At 43.3% G+C, this 18,292-nt stretch overlaps 3 protein-coding genes across 4 annotated transcripts in view; 2 read left to right on the top strand and 1 right to left on the bottom strand.

Moving 5' to 3' along the window:
* The window catches only part of LOC142585673 (isocitrate dehydrogenase [NADP], mitochondrial-like), a 35,558-nt gene extending 24,342 nt beyond the window's left edge, over nt 1–11,216 (top strand). Inside the window, exons 7-10 of the mRNA XM_075696610.1 lie at nt 1,722–1,834; nt 3,744–3,841; nt 10,761–10,853; nt 11,052–11,216. Coding sequence (XP_075552725.1) covers nt 1,722–1,834; nt 3,744–3,841; nt 10,761–10,853; nt 11,052–11,133 — 386 coding nt within the window. The 3' untranslated portion in view covers nt 11,134–11,216. The remainder of the gene's footprint in view (nt 1–1,721; nt 1,835–3,743; nt 3,842–10,760; nt 10,854–11,051) is intronic.
* On the bottom strand, nt 11,187–12,073 carry Membrin (golgi SNAP receptor complex member 2). The gene has a single exon (XM_075696611.1). The coding sequence runs from the start codon at nt 11,925–11,927 to the stop codon at nt 11,286–11,288; it is 642 nt and encodes a 213-aa protein (XP_075552726.1). The 5' UTR covers nt 11,928–12,073; the 3' UTR covers nt 11,187–11,285.
* Nucleotides 12,074–12,465: 392 nt separating this feature from the next.
* LOC142585671 (uncharacterized) overlaps nt 12,466–18,292 on the top strand; it is a 40,008-nt gene continuing 34,181 nt past the window's right edge. For both annotated transcript variants that reach the window (XM_075696608.1, XM_075696607.1), the window contains exons 1-4: nt 12,466–12,575; nt 12,803–12,935; nt 15,789–15,858; nt 16,571–16,641. In XM_075696608.1, coding sequence (XP_075552723.1) covers nt 12,826–12,935; nt 15,789–15,858; nt 16,571–16,641 — 251 coding nt within the window. In that variant the 5' untranslated portion in view covers nt 12,466–12,575; nt 12,803–12,825. The remainder of the gene's footprint in view (nt 12,576–12,802; nt 12,936–15,788; nt 15,859–16,570; nt 16,642–18,292) is intronic.

The following is an 18,292-nucleotide window of genomic DNA, read 5'->3' as shown; positions in this document are numbered from 1 at the left end:
CATTCCTGCCCACCGTGGGCCGGAAGTCTTCCCAATGTGAAACAAGTTCAATTTATGTTGAAGTAACGTGTTAGCAGGCTTTAGACTCAAATCATATTTATTCATCATAAATTCCTTAACAGTTTACAATATTTCTTGATCATAATAGTCAAGCAAAAAATGAATGATTATGATTTTAATTATGGTGATTAGTATATAAGCAAGGAAACAATGTTTCGTATTTTATGAATGAGGTAGCTGTATATCAAAGTTTGCAAAAAATTTCTGGAATTTATGCATCACTCAAAACTGCGCAGGCTTTTATGTGCCAGTCAGCCATGTCGGAACTTCAGACTCGGGCCATACATGTAACTCAAACAAAGGGTTAAAACTTCGAAAGTGTGAAAAATTGAACAAATACAAGCTGCCATAGGATTTTAGTTTCCACCCACTTTTGTACAGATGTGACCAGCACATAGAGGTTTCGTGAATTATCTCGGAAAGGCAGGGAGTGAGCTGAAATTCTTGCTCGAATTAACTCGGGCACAGCAAGGGATGTACACAAATGCCTGACCAACATGCTACTAACGCTGGAATGGCAGTTAAAAGAGTTAGTTTCCTGAAATGACTTGCTGTGCAAGTACAAGACGGCTTGTTCTCTCTCGTCATATGTAAATAATTATTACGCAAATCGGTGTAAGGTGAATGCATATTAAGAAAAATATGTACCTAATCTGCCTAACAGTAGTATACATTTTTTTTCCTTTCAGCCGCAAAGGTTTATTTCTGGGGAACTGGCATGAATGTTCTCTGTGGCACTATTCTACAATAAGATTTTTTTACATGTTGATGCTTAGAAGCAAATGCATTGTTAGCTGCTTTGAAACTGCATTTTTGACAAGTTGTAATTTGTTGGCATTCATTTATATAAATACTGAACATCAGATCATATTTTGTCCTCCCCTGGATATGCCACTAGACAACGACATCCTTTTTCATTAGTTCTATTTCAAAGTAGAAACAGTGTTTTCAAATACTCCTCCTTGTCACTGACAGTAACAAATTAGAATGAGCTTAACGTGTGCCTAGTATCATGGAAGGCAACATTGAAAGATTTGAGGTTCTGCTTGAGAAGTGACAGTTATTGTATTTGTGATCTTTTCTTCTTTTTCATGCATGCCTAAAGAGGGATTGTCAGTTGTTGATTTCACATAGTGATATTCATTAAAGTTTTTTTAGTGATGTTGTGATGTATTTTCTGTTTGCTTTACCACTCTGCAAGAGCCCCCATACTTGGGGTTCACAGTATTGTAAACAAATAAATTTCTGTATTAACAGGGTGACAGGAAGAACATGCAACGGATCTTGAACGTTCACCGAGATGTTCGAAATTGGCAATGCCGATACCGACAAATGCAGTAGCTGGTCATTAAAATTGTGTTCATTAGCTTTCTTACATACTTCTAACGGAAATTTCAGCAGGATTTTGTATGTTTCATTCTTATTTGAGATCATCTTTAATTTTTATTGAAAGCTGAGCTCATTATCCTTACAGAAAGGGTTACCACAGAGCAAATTTTGTTTGTATTGACATAAACTGCATACAAAAATGCTGCACTTCTTTTGATATTGTTACATTGTTACTCTGATAAGACTTCGTTTTAAACCTTTCTACATTGCTCATGAAATACTATAGCATTGCACTTAGCTCACCTGTGTCACTGCTTGTCCTTGTTCAACAGGCTATGGTTCACTCGGTCTGATGACAAGTGTCTTGGTTTGTCCTGATGGAAAGACTGTTGAAGCTGAGGCAGCGCATGGGACAGTTACCAGGCATTACAGAGAACATCAAAAGGTTTGTCAACAGCTTATCAATGCAGGCTGAACTGTCGGGTAATAACGCATAGAATCTCAACTCTAATGAAAAAAGTAACGTCGGAGGACACCTTCTGTTGTTTCATAAGCTGTGTTGCTCCTTACTGCCATCATTACACCTGTGCAGTTGAGGCATCCAAACTGTGCGCATTTTCAGGAGACCAGAACTGGTGGTCGGCCATTGCCTGACATTGACGTAAGCTTGAGTTGAAGTAGGGAGTTTCAGCTGGTATCAGATAATCAGTCGCTTTCCCTCACTCTTTTTCTTTTGTTTCATGCCCTGTTACATGTAAGTACATTTTTCTGCTGTGCCTTACACACATAGCAGACAGGGGCCATATATATATATAATCATAAGGAGCCAACAAAGACGCCAAGGACAGCATAGGGGAAATTATGTGTACTCATTAATTGAATTTAAAAAATGACAAATTAATGAAAAGGAATGTGGATGGAAAAACAACTGGCCGCAGGTGGGGCACGAACCGAAGTCCTTGCATTATGCGTGTGATGCTCTTAGCAATTGAGTTGCCATGGCGCTGTTTTGTCACCCACTTTCTGGAGCAATTATGTTAATCTACTAGAACTAAACCTGAGAGTGTTAGCCAGTGCCACACCTCACGGTCTTGACCGCAGGTGTGGAACATCCTTAATGTGGTGAATTGGACATGTGTGTGCATAATTGAAAAGGTGGCAGCACAAAAAGGACGCAGACATAGACAAGATGATAAGGACGACTGCTGAGAAATTGTCAGCGTTCGTCCTTGTCGTCCTGTCTCCATCCGTATTTTCCTTGTGCTGCTACCTTTTCAATTATGTAGAACATCCTTCTTTTCTTTATTGTAGCCATCATGTGTACGTGATCTTCTTAGGTGAAGGCAACTGATCAATAAGCCTACAAATGCTATATATGTGTGTGTGTGTGTGTGTGTGTGTGTGTGTGTGTGTGTGTGTGTGTGTGTGTGTGTGTGTGTGTGTGTGTGTGTGTGTGTGTGTGTGTGTGTGTGTGTGTGTGTGTGTGCTCTTGTAGGTTGAGGATGCAAATACCGAAATATAGGAAATTTTTTTTTTTGTACGTGCATCTTCAACCTACAAGTTCCTGTTCAACTACCGGACCCAAGCAGACTCTCATTTTATATAATTAACAACACATTTCATTTTTCTTCTTTTTCGTCACTGGCTTGGATCTTGCTACAACACTGTTGTCAAGACCATCATAAGATAAGAGACCATCACAAGCATAAGAGAAGAATGGAAAGGGAAACTGTTAGTTACAAAAGTACAGCAAATGCAAAGAAAGCTTGCTGCCCAGATGCACGTATTGAAGTGCTGAGATTTAAGACTTTCAATTGAGAATGTGAACCAGGCATCAAATAGGGTGTGCACACTGTAAGTGATGCAAGAAAAGTCAAAGCAATGGAGCTTGGAGAAAAATAAATGCTTAAAACAGTTGCAAGATCAATTGGCAGAAAAAATTTGATGCAGCAAAACGGCAATGTATACTGAGGCTACTGCGCGTAAGTTCTTGCAGTTTACCAATGAAAAAGCCTATGGCTTCTCAACCAAACAGCTTGAAAAAGCGACTGCTATAATTCATTGGAATATAACTGCAGTACATGTCACTAACCAGATATTGTCTGTGAACAGGAAAAGGGCTTGATTCATATTGTGTGTTTAGTGCACGTGGCTCTATCTGGCCTCTTCAACCACCTGTGAAAAGCAGCTTTGTTGTAATCCATTTGTAGCTAACACCTTACCCACACCCAAAAAGGTCCACATACCCACATACTCAAGAAGTTCCACAAGCCATAGGAAAACCACTGGATTAGTGTTTTGACTGAGCTGCACCGAGTCTGACATGATGCATTACCTATTTGATCTCCTTACAGGGCAATAAGACTAGCACAAATCCCATTGCAAGCATCTTTGCGTGGACCCGTGGTTTGGACCATAGGGCCAAGTTGGATAAGAACACCGACCTCCACAAGTGAGCATGTGTTATCATAAGTTCGTTTAAATATTCAGATGAGCTATCATTATTGCTAATTGAACTTAAATTTGAACAATTAAGAGGACAATGTAGGCATTTTAACATAAAGTGCTCTTTGCCTCACACCAGCCACGTTACAGTAGATTTGCCTTATAAAAAGTATTAACCAGGTGTCGATCCTAAAGAAGACATTTGATGTACAGTCTCGTCCACTCTTAGGGTGAACACGGCTTACCGTGGCCATGCTCTGCGGGCCGCCAGTGCGTCTGGCGCGGCGGCGCAGGCGCACACGGACTCAGGGGAGGTGCTCCGTGTCGTCTGCTACAGCGCTGGAGCGCGCCGCCTCTTGCTTTGCTGTAAAGTACACTTTGCTAGACCCAGGTGACTGAGTGCCCGAGGCAGCATTGCGGGAAGGCGCACTTCACTAACTGGAGCATTTTCCAGCTGTTTGCGTCTACAGCTTGTGAACAGCCTGCTTAATCAATGTACATAAACAGAAACAAGCTTCTCACCACATAAATCACTTAGCATGTTTTTCATAAGTGATGAGGGAAAATAGTCATTTTTTCGCGCTCTTTATTAGGCTGGGGCGTAGAGGCGACGCTTGATAGTCGTGTCAGGGACGTCACCCAGCCTGAGGCTGTTCTTAATTTCTTGAACGGTGGAGGTCGGGTTTGCAGCAGCCGCCGCTACAATCGTCACTCTTTGCCGGGCTTTACGGGGAGCATCCGCAATTCTTCCATCCTTCTTGTAAGCCTAGACGATTCTATTTGCAGTTTTCAGTGGCCTTTTTGTCATCTCCGATATAACGCGTTGAGAATAGTTTTGTAGGCACAGATCTACAATGCGTCGTCTTTCTTTTTCCAGTACCCGCGACATGGCTAGTTTCCAAAATGCACCAGGGAAATAAAATTATCCTGCACTGTTACAGTGTTTTTATCGCCGAAGTGCCATGACAACCAGCAACCGAACAAAATGCAATTCATTATGCAAGTCGACGGAAATGCGTTTAATGTAAACACCTCTGGTGTCTTTCGATTTGGCGAGTCATCCCAGAATCTTTAACTCCTGAGTGGCCAGTCTCTCAGTTGAGCAGTCGTTGGCTGCACCGCATCATCATATTAAGCTAAGATGGGGTAGCATGGCTTAAGCAAAAAAAGAAGGGGGGGGGGGGGCTCGATGGTTGATCGGGCTTACGCCCATGGTCAGTTAAAAAGTAGACTGGCCCGAACACAGCTATCTGGCTTGGGCTGGGCTTAGCTTTTACAAATGGCGAGCCCGTTTGCTGACTACCGGCATGCTGTGGGCAGACGACACTGGGCCGGCCTCGTGACCACCGGTTTAAATATCGTGGCCGCGTTCGTCCAACACACGGACAGGCCACTTCCCCACGACGGCAACAGCATTGCTTGTTCGCGGCAAGGGTTCCTGTGCCGTATTCGTATTTGGGTTTTACCCACTCAGCCCAGCCCACCCCCGCCTACCCCCTAATAAAGAAAAGAAAACAATTCCTCCTAATCTTCCAAATTTATGCAATGCCCACCTCTATGGCGTAACTCAGAGGCTATGTGTTGCTTCGGGACATATAGCGCACAGATAACAAATTATTACATGTTATTGAGATTATGCATATGCCCCATTGTGAGGAAGTACTGAAATGAAATAGAAGTGAATAACGACTTAATTATCCGGCAAGACGTCATTTAGGCTAGAAAACACATGTAGATTACAGATTTTCCCCTCCAATTACCTATTCAAAACGGACGGAAACAGAATTCGCATGCGGCGTGCATTGACTCGAAGGAGAAAAAAACAACCTACCAAAAAAACTTTGGCACCACATGTTTTATTTCACGTAATCAATGTAATCAAATAATTGACCGATGATTCCTCTAAATGAGAACGCGACTTCTCGCATCAGGTAGCCGTCAGAGGACCGGCACCGCTTCAGTGATTTTACCCAAACTGTGTCAGCAAAAATGAATTTAGTTTTTTTATAGGATGTAGAAAGATGAAAAGGGGGGAGTAAAATTGCCGCCTAATCAGTTGCTATGCCGGGGAGAGCACTTTCCTACATCGCATAAAGCGCTCCATGCTCTCCTACCAGCGACATTAACACATCAATAAGAGAGTGCGAAGCAGCGGATATCACTTCTTAGTTGCTGTCGAAGTAATAGTATTGTCCTCCTTAATGGTAAAATCCATGGCAAACATGATGATGCGTGATTTAACAATCTCTCTCTAACATTCTGCGAAATTTATAGCGGGTTTCGGTCGTTTTCTTAAGTCAATTAAGCACATTCGTTCTAGCATCAAGACATGCGCGAAACAGCGCGCTAGGCTCATGACATGACTCCAACCAAGAGCGCACCTAATAGGTTTCTCGGTATGCACTACACCAAGTGATGTGAGAGTAAAACATAAAGGCCCCAGCCTACTAAAGAGCACGAAAAAATGACTATTTTTACCCTCATCACTTATAAAAAACATGCTAAGTGATTTATGTGGTGAGAAGCTTGTTTCTGTTTATGTATATTGATTAAGCAGGCTGTTAACAAGCTGTAGACAGAACCAGCTGGAAAATGCTCCAGTTCGTGAAGTGCGCCTTCCCGCAATGCCGCCTAGGGCACTCAGTCACCTGAGTTTAGCGAAGTGCACTTTACAGCAAAGCCAGAGGCGGCGCGCTCCAGCGCTGTAGCAGACGACGTGAAGCACCTCCCCTGGGTCCGTGTGCGCCTGCGCCGCTTCGCTTTGATGCGCTGCTGCGCCGGACGCACTGGCGGCCCGCGGAGCGCGGCCACGGTGAGCCGTGTTCACCCTAAGAGTGGACAAGACTGTACATGGTCGTTCAAAATAATTATATGATTAAATATAGTTTGCATTTCTCTATTCAGTCTCTTTCATCTTCCCTATTCATAAATTTAGGATCTTAATCGTATTGTATTTCATGTGCAATTATGCTGACATTGTCTTCTTTAGAATCAACACTAGATTGAGTCTTCTTTTTTTCTGCAAGTGGTTAAAAGATAGCCAGATCCCAGATATTCCAAACCTGTGTGACGTCAGGAAAGGAGCCCTTGTCTTTAAAATGACGTAAGCTCTATGTGTGCAGCATAAACGCGAGGTGCGCAAGAACACACAGAATACCCTGTGTGCCTATGCCTGTTAACACATACTCACCAGATAACGCTAGTAGCAAAATGTTGCACACTCTACGAGTGTTTACAGCCAATTATACTCCTTTTTGATTACATCCTTAGTTGCTGACTATTGCTATGTGTTCTCAGCATAGAAGGGCATCATTGAACCCTATCTTCGTGTTCATAGGAGTACAGGTCACCTAAGCGACCTTTCTTTTCTTTTTTTTTTTTTCTGGATGGAATAACTTTACTGAAAGGTCCTGCGAGCTATGGGGCGCAAGGCGCCATAGCGCGGGCTACTCCCACGTTAGGACCGGGAGTTTTAACTCCCTGGCCATATCGTGGGCTCACTGGACGGCCAAGAGCTGCTCCGCCAGGTCCTTTCTGCATAATTCTTCTTGTAGCCTGGCGGAGTCTTGATTCTTGTTTGCGTGGGTCCGACCACATGGCCAGAGCAAGAGATGTACGTCTAGTGTGCTAAGGCAATTTTCGCAATATGATGTTGTGTGGCATGTTGTGGGCGTCGAAGTCCCTGGCCACGATCATGGGGTTGTCGCTGGCACGGTTGCAGGCGAGCTGGAGTATTTGTCTAAATTTTTGTGCTCTGTGCTTGGGGCTGCTGTAGACGTTTAGGGTGAATATGCTTTTGGCATTCTTGGCTCTATAAAAGACTTCCGTGAGAATGAGGTGGGTATGGGATAGCCAGCTCCCAGATATGCCAAACCCTTGTGAAATCGGCAGAAAAAAACCTTGTCGTCTAAAATTACCTGTTCAATATTGGAATTAAACTGGGGCCGTCCAGCACAGCAGCCTGATCTTCTATCCATCTACCAAGTTTCGCACAACATTCATCACCAATTTTGCAGAGCGAAGCGCAGAGTATTAGAGGGCCCCTTGCCAGGTTTGGGCATTCAGGGGTGGGACTGCCCAAAGTCATTTTGGAGCAATTTCTGGAGCAAGTAAAATTGAGTTTTGCAGCAGTTTAGAGTAGACAGAATTGCATTTTAGATCAGTTTGAAGCAGGCCATTCTAAAGTTTGGTGGAATAATGGAATATGGCAGCATACTTCGAAACTGCAGCTAAACACAGAATAAATCAACACGAAGTGTGTAGTAGAAACGCGCTTTGTAGCTATAGCGTACTAGAATATAGGAAAGGGTCGAGTGTTGGCACGGTGCATGCTTTCCTGTAAAGCCGAAGACATCGGTGGCACTACAATCGAACGTATTCCCTGTGTGAATGCTCGTGTTGATAGCGGAAAATATTCGCAAATTATGCGGTCCAATCAATGTGATAACATAATTTCTGGGTCGCCATATGTCACTGCAGACCCAGAGAGCCGTACTCAACACTGAGATAGTATAGCCTAAGACTTCTGCAATCTGTCTTTATTTCGATAGCGATTATATAGACACTCTGGGCACATTTCTGCTGTCATCGTCGCCGTGATGTTCTGTATAAAGTCCAGGGGCGATAACATTGTCGCTGCATTCCGTATGCTGAATGTGCAAGTGAAGCCATGCGAGAGTGAGCTGACGATGGCAGCTCACTCACTCACTCGCTCGCTCGCTCGCTCGCTCACTCACTCGCTCGCTCACTCACTCACTCACTCACTCACTCACTCAACGCGGGATCACGTATCGCTTTGGAAGCAGTCCAACGACATTACGTGCTATTTAGTGCATCCACTCCCACCTTGCATATAGTCTGCTACATGAGTAGAGGGTAGCACGCAGCAGAGATTTTTCAATGCCCAAGCTTTCAGCATTAGCTGCTGGCAAACGCTGCTTTCAAAAATCGGCTCTCAGACAAGTGAACCTAACAGTGACAGAAGAATTTTCCACGCATTGAATTTCAACTGGCATGCACTCTCGTATTGGTGCAGCATACGGCGTGCGAGCACATCAAACAGCAATAGGTGCAAACAACACATGCCCCTAAAATGGGCTGGTTGCACAGAGCGACAAATGCTTCAGGGTTCCTGTTTACAATAGTTGTGATATTACTTGAAACACTGCAATTACATTCTAAAACGCAGCCATTTAACAGCTGTGAGTACAGCCATGACCTGTGTTTCCATGAGCGACGGCGCAACGGTAGTCCTACTCCGGCAGCGAAAAGCCGTGCTTGGGCCAACGGTCGGTTCCCTTTGTTCTCCTCTCCTTTTCCCAGGCACAGAAAGCTAGAGGAGGCGCTCGATGTGTTCATGTTTGCCTGTGCGCACGCCACACCATACTTGTTAATTTGATTAGTAAGTGAATGTCTACAAGTTTATACGGCCAATAAAATTACTATCCTTACTTCGTATACCTGTCTACTAATTTGCTATCGCAATCGACGGTTTGCCTTTCAGGCGAAACTGACTTTTTATTCCAAATCCGCCATTAGTCTTTTGTGATAGGTAAAAATGGCTCAGACCTCGCCTACATAAGCATAAAAACAGATTGAAATAGTCTTACTTTAGTCTTAGGTGAGGACAGAGATGCCTGCCTGCTGAATCTGCTGCAGCGCACGCTTCCCCCTATTTAGCTTACATGCAGTGCCCTCAGCCTACGTTTCATTTTGTTGTGCCTCGGATAGGGATCACCCTGCCACTCGGCCCACTCAACCGTATTCTAGTACACTCTGAATACAGCCGCCCTAGTCATTCTGACAGCAGCGACAACACCCGAGAGTGGCCGCACCTTAGTCGGCCACTTGCCGGAAGCGCGGAAACTCCTGTGTTATAAGCGCAAAAATTACGAGAAACTGTGCGGTAGGTGTCTTCGCATGGTGTGCGCAATTTGAACGGCTGAACTCTTTTTCAGAGAACAAATTCGCTCTGTTTACTGCCACTGGCAGAGCACACATGCCATAGCCGTTCTGGCGAGCATGGCACAACTTTGGTAAATTTTCTGTGTTTGGCGCAATTTGCATTTGTATCAAAATTGCGCAATTGGTGCAGAAGTCCCACCCCTGGGCATTGCAAACAGACAAGCCCTGCACTTACATCACGCGCTGACAACCATGTCTGCAAAGTATCGAACCACTGCATGGTGTGAATCTAGTGCTCACGGCCTTTCATTTGAGAGCCCCGCTTTCTGCTGGAGAATAAAGGGTCATACGAATAAATGCCTCTACCCAAGAAGCACTGCCTGCAAGATCACAGATTATGGCATGTGACTTTGGTATTAATGCAGAACACTCAATACACCGCCACTGCAAGCATGCTGCACAGCAAAAAAGAGGGTGGAGAGGGAAGAAAAAGAGGAGCTTGTGATGTAATCTCGATGTAGTGCCTCTGCTCCTATTGGGAGAAAGCAGGAAAGGAATGTCACTTGCAGACAGCAGCCAAGGCAAAGGGAGTGTGTGTATATTGGCAGCAAAGCTTGCCTCCTAGCAACATAATGAAGCAACATTTCAATTTCTCCAATCTCCCATAATAATAACCCAATTTGAAGAATGTTTGTAGTACTTTTGATTGTCTTACAGCTTTCAGTGCCTAACCAAAATATTTGATAGTGCCTTGCGAGGGGTACTTAAATGTGAACTATGCAGCATATTTAGAATGTGTAGGTACCCAGCCTTGTACACAGATTACTTCAATAGATTTTGCTTCTAGTACACCAGCTTACTGACACTTGCAATATGGGTGGGGCCGCCAAGGTCAAAAGGATTCGGCTTGAAAAAAGGAAGAGAGAATTGTCATTCCTACACTGGCAGTTTCAGCAAGCATTAAACTCATGCGGCTCCTTGGTCAGCATCAGATGTGTCACCATTTTCTTCTTAAATTTCAGGTTCTGTGATGCATTGGAAAAGGCTTGCGTCGAAACAGTAGAGTCTGGCAAGATGACCAAAGATCTTGCAGGATGCATCCATGGAATAAAAAAGTAAGAATAGCACTGGACCTAACATTGCTATTTTATTTACAAGGTCACAAGCTTTTGCTTTGTGCTTAGCACTTTGCATGCAGTGGCAATGCATATTTAAGCACTGAAAACGGCGACATGTTATTGTTGCATAGACTTGCACAATTGTATAACTATGCTTCCGTGCAAATAATTTGTCCTTGCTTGACTTTCTTTCAGTGTCAAAGAAGGCGACTACCTCAACACAATGGATTTCCTTGAAGCAGTCACCGAGAACCTCAAGAAGAAGCTCAACCAGTGATGCCTATGCACATGCAGTCATTCAGTTTAGGAGTTGCAGAGTACTTTGACACAGCCATTTTGCAATAAAATTTTAATACGAAACGAAGAGTCATTATTTATACATAGTAATAATGTGGTAAACTTTAGTAGCACCTAGATCACGTGGAGCTCTCACGTAAGGTACTTCACCACGAGAAACATCACGACACAGGTCACAAACATTCCCCCGAAAAGAATGAACTTGTCCTGGTAAGTTCGCCTCTCGATCATCCTCATCACCGTGTTGGACATGCCGAGCGTGTTGGCCACGTCGAGAATCTTGCGGTGAGCACCCTTAAGCGTTGTCCTTTGCTCCCTTAGGTTGGAAAGTATGCTGGTGCCGCTACCAATCAAATCGTCCACGTTTCGGTTCGCAGATTGCGCCCTGGAATGAAACTGTAACGACTCGTCGATGTTTATCGCCGTGTCACGAGCGTCGTTTGTGGAAAACTTCTTAGAAAGCAGCTCCTCTCGACTCTGAAGGGCCTCTTCGCGCTCGAACCGACGGCGCTGCAGGTTTCCCAGAGCCGCTTGAAGGTGCTTCTGCTCGTACCGGAGTTCGTCCACTCTCATCTTGGCATGCTGTCGACGTGTCATTGGTTCCTTGTTCGCCAAGATGCCCAGCCGCTCGCAGTTCGAGGAGAGCTCGTTGATTTTTTCCTGAATGATACCCTCGATGCGCTGCGCTTCCTCGCCGACGGCGACTTCATATCTCTTGAAGCACTGGTGGATGTCTTCCACGATGCTGTTTGAAGCGTGGTACAATCGCTCCATGATGCAGCGCTGACAGATGTAACGCGCGAAAAGTGGCAGTGGTTATCTCCTGTCAATATTTGTAGCGCCGGCTGGCGCTCCAAGCATACGCTGCCACATCGGCAGTTGACCGATCACCGACTGTTCTATTCACGATCCCGCACCCAGTATAGCCCAGCGCACGCAGCTGTGGCAAGCCCTCTGCGCCAAGTGAAATATTTGGGCAGGTAAATTCGTCATAATAAAAGAAATAGAAATTTATAAGTGTTAATTAAATTTTGGTCGCTGAATTTAAAGGTACATTTGTAGGTTATGTGTAGATTAATGATACGCAAGGTATGCTGAAGCAAATCGTGAAAAAGTTTTGAAAATACGTTTTATTCAAGTAATAAAATATGTAGTGTGAACACGTTGCTTACACTGTCGTGTAAATAGCAGTTCTTATGACTTTACCTCACCTTACTAAACGTGCGAAGCACTGCAAGCAGTGCGGGCAGTACTGCTTGCATTTATCCGTGATTCTGAGTTTGCGCAGCATCGTCACCTGGCGTCGCTCCCGTAGCTGCCGTCGTCCCCTTTGCCCCACATTTTCGCTGTTGTTGAGATTTGGCAAACGCCGCTGGTCACCAATGTTAACCACTTCCGAACTGTAACATTCCGTCGCTATGGGTGAGTGTTTCAACCAAGCTACACAGTACACAGCGTTAGCGTGTTCATATTACTCAAAGGCGTTTTGTTTTCACTCCCAAGCCCGCAAAGTGCACCGGATCAATTATGCGACCAAATTTGTGACTCGACGGGGCATCGCTCCTTCTGAAACCTTGCGTTGAACGATTTCATTTTCTTTCGGAAAGCAGTTCTCTTATACTTTCTTTTACTTCGTTCAACTTGCGCAGGTTTTGAAGGACTGGTGTGAAAGATGCTTTCGGTCGAGCTCGTTCCCGTGGCATGGGCTCTTGTCGCCATCCCTACGTCAGTGGTTTTGATTGTCGCTCTCGCACTGTGTCTTTGTAAGCAAGGGGCAGACAAGTAAGTGAAACCATGGCGCATCTGCCATTCTGTTCCTTCGATTGCCACTAAACCTCCTATTACGGTGCCTAGAACTGGGTACCGTACACTTGTACTGTGTGCACATGCGAGTGTGAAGATTGCAGTGCGTCAGCCTGCTAAATATAGGGACTGTGTACTCAAGACCGCATAATGTGGGCGGTCGGGCGCACGTCTGCGTGGGGACCGCGGCGGTGAACGGAGCGGCGCGCGAATGAGTGTTTTGATTGGGATTTCCGTTCCGAGTCGGGGATTCGTGCGTGTCGCGATAGCACTTCGAAACATGCCGACGGCCTGCAGTTGGGCGCTTAGCAACCGACATTTTCTGACGACGAATCAGCACCTGAAGCGCGTGTTAACGGGGTGTGCGGAGTTCTTGACATCTTGCATGAGCGATGTGCCATCCAACGTCTGTCAGCTTTGTGTCGGAAGGGCTTGGCAACTGCACTGTTACATATTTTTTTTTTTTCGCGCGAGCTTGCTTGCACTGTTTACTTATGGGAAAAAGAACAGGAAAAGCCCAGCATTTGTCCCACTATAAACTACGTTGCTTAATTTATGCAAAAATGCGCCGAGCACGTCTTTTTCTGTGCTAAGTTTCGTTGCAGACGTACGGCTAGTCTCTGAGCTTAACAATGTTGTGCATTCAGCCGCAGCAGCATCAAACTGTTACATTGAAGTGGGTTAAGTGTATGTCCGTCATTCTAAGGCATACTGCGTTTGTAGTTTAAGGATTGTGTCCAGTTAAACAAATGGCCGGTATGTGTGACAACGGTGTTGCATTTTTGGTCCTGCACCTAGCTTCTGGGATGTGTAGTAGGTTTGGTACGAAAAGCTTGCATTTGCTCTATGCAGCACTGCCCGTGTATAGTGGATACCACTATTCAACTGAAAATGTTGCATTGCACAGGAAAGGTATCACACAAATGAAAGATTACTTGAGCATTGTGCAGCAATCTAGGCATTGGCAATAGGGGGGGGGGGGAGGGGGGCATTTGACTGAGCATTGTTGCAGGGGCTCTTGCATGTTTGGTCTTAAAAGTGCTGAGCTTCTAAGCAAGCCCCTACACAAAATTGGGGGGAAATTTATAAAATCATTTGTGAAAGTGAAATATTCATAAATACTCCATTTGTAGTAATATTTAATAAGGAACATCCTTATCTGTATGCTTGTACGTACTGACTGATGTGAGCAGTGCTTGATATGGATAGCTCCAATATTATGCATCAAAGCTTACACATCCTAAAGATTTATGTAAAACGTGACTAACCTGCAGGATGATAAAGATGACAGCAGCAGGCAAAGAAAAACAAACAGGTATCATAGCACTCCTTGCCTGTGCCTGTCAATTTGTGCGCATTGCAGATAAGTTCTGGACCAGCCTCATAGAAACTTTCAGTCCAATTGAAGCTTAGGATGTTGAGAACTTGCTTTGTCAACTATGCGTGTCGCTTGTTTTTTGCACTGAAACAACATTATTTCCTCAAGCTATGCACCAACTGGCACACTTACTTTTGTTGGCATTAATTGTATTTACAAATTTAAAAAATTAGGAATCTGGCTTAATGTGTAGTTGATTCCTCCATGTGTTACGTAACTTGTATCTGCCCTGGCACCTTTTTATTGTGACATATGGGCATTCGGTATTACTTCTGCTGGTATTTTTTTTTCTGCTGTCAGTAGTGATCTTATATCTGGGTTGAAGTCACAAGAGTTGCAACTCATGATGTAAGAGCAGGGGAGCATGGCTTCACTTGTCATCATTATTGCCCAAGCAAGCCATTTAACGTATTGCACCAATGACCAAATATTTGTCTAGAATTTCTCATTGCAGCACGTAAGTTGGGAAATTGCATGAAATAAAGCATGCCAGATGACTGCAATGCTAGTGCATGATCACCACATTGTTGGCAGTAGGAGGATTGTTTAGCAGATGGTGGGAAAGAAGAATGGTTAAAGGCTAACAGCAGTGAAATTTTCGATCATGTAAAAGCCTAGTTTCATATAGTACAGGTATAGAAAAACTTTAGTGCGAAATTTTACATTTAAAGCACGAATGGATGTGCCACGAAAAGCTAGCAATAATAGATTTTTTTCATACAAGAACTGAAAAACTCACTGCCATTGTTGCTTGCCGGAAATGATAAAGTACGAAGAACACTGAATCGGAACATCCAGTTGTGCAAGTTGGTAGGTTAACTTCGTTGAAAACGAACACGCTAAAGGGAACACAGGATGAAAGAATTCGACGACAAGGGTGCTGTGTTGTTCAGTTCTTTCGTCCTCTGTTCCCTTTGTGCTGTTTGTTTTCAACGACAGGGCATTGAGAATCAGTGTGGCTCCTTGGCATGACCTTCATGACTTGGCAGCACCCATGGCGCACTGAAGATCTTGCAGACCATAACCTGGGATTTTTATCACATCTGCTAACCTCCGTGTTCACACGTCGTTCATCTGCTCAAGTGTTATTTAAATGCTGTTTATATAAGTGAATTAACATTGCTTCAGTGGAATGTACTGTTAACCAGTTTAGCCAAAGTGAAATTTCATTGCTAGTGGCCTTTAAGATGTGTAACATGGCAGAATTTTGGGTTAGGAGTGTGTTCCAGTGACACAACATTACTAGATGGTACTAGGTATAGGCATATCTTAATTTACAAAGTCAGCTGCTGGGCATGCTACTAGTGCACTTTCAGTTTTGCTGTTGTATGTGCCATTGTGAAGAGATTTACAAATTTATGGTAATGAGTGAGGAGGAAGTACATTTCTGGTTCCCAATTTAGGAAAAAGTATTGATTTTTCTTTGCTGTGGCTTGTTTTTCTCTTGTTCACAGGTCACTCAATTTCTTGGGTGAGAACCGCCAAGTATTGAATAAGAACTCGCCCGTCGCCTATAAAGTTCAGGTATTTTTTCTAGCACTTTATATTTTTCCCGTTGTATGAAGTTTACGGCAGTGAATGTCATGTTTCATTCCCGTGTTTGCAGAAAGCTTCTGGTTTGCATGAACAACTAGCAGTTGTGTACTAAAATTAAAGGAGTAGTACTGACATGTTGCTTTCGATTTGTCTTTCTCTCTCTCTTTTTTTTTTTTTTGCTAGACTAAGGTTCGAACCCTCTAAAGCTCTACAACGATATGCTCGTTAGCATCAGAGTGTCCCAAAATAATTTACACTAATATTTGTTACTGTGAAACAATTTCATTACGCAAGGGTCGAATGCGCCGCGACGGCACGATACACTGGCTTGCTCCGTTCTACGATCGCTTCAGTTGCCTCATGCAGGCGCAGACTGAATAAACACTAGCAGCACTGTTCTTTTTTTTTTTTTAATGAGCAACATCATTATGCCTAGCCTTATTGCTACACAATGTCAGTGAATTTTGCTCTGTGTCATGATGTTAAAATAATGTTAGTGATACTAGGTCTGGCATTATGAGGCTAGCAGCAGTGTTAAAGTACCTTATAATAAGTGCACCCATACTTATCATCTCTTTATGTTCAAGAAGCATGTTGTAGAATTTCTACACATTTGAAAATATGTGTCTGTATGCCTTTAAGTACAACACTCTGAGGTCGCAGTGTAATGTGGAAAACTTTGCTATAATTTCATTTGCAGAGCACCGACGATCACCAGAATGGTGACTTGCGGGGGGACTCTCCTCTCGAAAAAGTTTCACTCCATCCCAGGTAATTGAAATAATGTGATGGTAATTGTTTTAAATTAAGCACGTTTATTTTATGGGGCCTCCATAAATAGAATGTTTCTCAGCATGGAGCAGTGGGAATAAACTAAAAGATAAAAATTTGTTTTATAACTTAAAAATAGAGAGATCTTTAGTGGAATGCTGGGATAAAAACACAAAAACAAGTGCTATTGTTCATGTATCATAGTGCAGTGTTCAAATCCGTTTGAGCTGGAACATTCTCCTTCTATGTGACACTTCTTGGTGGGGGAGAAGTATTATAGTACAGTTTGACCTCAATATAACTCGCTCGGATATTAATTATTGGATACGTATAATAAAGGCAAATCTAAAATTCGTCATGCCAAAATTGCCTACCTGCTGTCGCAAATTTTTTTTAATGTCTACAAATTCAAGTTTGTTCTGTTATTTTAAGAATATTTTGTTCAGTTCTACGAAAAATAAATGTTGTTCGCAAAAATGTTTTCCTTGTCCGTCTTCGACCATACAAGTCTTGTAATTTTGAAAGCACACCAGAGGGGCACCCGCTTCAAGCAAGTTTATTCATGCAAATTCATGTAGCAGGTCAAGTGAGCAACGGCAGGGTCACTGCAGAAGTTACTGTGATCTAAAGACAGTGTGCGGCTTTTCAGTCTCTGCTGTTCCTAGTTTGCTGCTGCTTTTGTGCTGTGTCTAAAGGTAAATCATTGTTAGTAAAGTGCACATGTGTGCCACAAAACATGTGTGCTCAAGGCAAACTTCCAGTGTTGCTGTCGCACCACACTGGTTGCAGGTTTGATGTTGGTGAGTAACAATTATATGCTAGAAAGTATGTATTGGATATAACAAAATCATTTTTGTGTTTGCTGCAACTTCGTTATGAGGTTCAACATTGTTAAGTTTGTCTCACTGCATAAACCTTTGCGGCAGCTGGTAACATTGCCCAGCAACGAAGTGCAGTAAAAGTTCCCCCTATCATTTGTTTGACCACGGCACTCCAAGATGTGACTTCCTGTGTCGTTGTTCAGCGCTCCACTCTTTTATTCCACTTAAACTTTGATGCTAAAATGCACATGCATTGGCTAACGCCCTGTTTTACAGCTGCAGCTGAGAAAAGGAAAAGTGCCATTGCAGACAGTTGTGAGGAGGGGGTATTTTAGTTGAAGCCTACAAGTTTATTTTTACTGAAATTGAGAAAAAAATGAATGTTTCTAAAAAAAATTGAAGCATCAAATTTGCAACCCTATCATTGCGGCACAAAACACTATCACAATTCTGTTAACATAATTTGTTGGAGCATCTAAATCATATAAGACAGAAAGATTGCACATAACTGCAAAAAAATGTCATTTGTGAATGAGATGTTTGCAAAGCTCCCATAAACGAAGTACATATTTTGTGTAAACTGTAAAATGTTTTGCTTGCAGGTTTAAAGTTGCAAACATAATGGTCCAGTTGTTGCTTATTTTGGAATTTTTCTCAGTATTGTTAGTAATCTGGTGTAAACATTCACAATAATTTTTAAAAACTTCTTTAACCCCATGCAGCCCATTGTACTGTTTCTGCTATGTTGAGGACCTCCAAATACTAGTTTTAGCACGGGAAACTTAATCCAAAGCTTACAGTAGTGTTATGATAGGCTGTAGTGAGTTTCA

The sequence above is a fragment of the Dermacentor variabilis genome, chromosome 6 (assembly GCF_050947875.1).
Source record: "Dermacentor variabilis isolate Ectoservices chromosome 6, ASM5094787v1, whole genome shotgun sequence".
Taxonomy (NCBI): domain Eukaryota; kingdom Metazoa; phylum Arthropoda; class Arachnida; order Ixodida; family Ixodidae; genus Dermacentor; species Dermacentor variabilis.
The sequence above is the reverse complement of the archived record's forward strand: the minus strand, read 5'-3'. Positions and strand labels throughout refer to the sequence as shown.

What these genes read in the sequence shown, in the direction of transcription:
- Membrin (XM_075696611.1), bottom strand. Translation starts at nt 11,927, where the DNA reads ATGGAGCGATTGTACCACGCTTCAAACAGCATCGTGGAAGACATCCAC.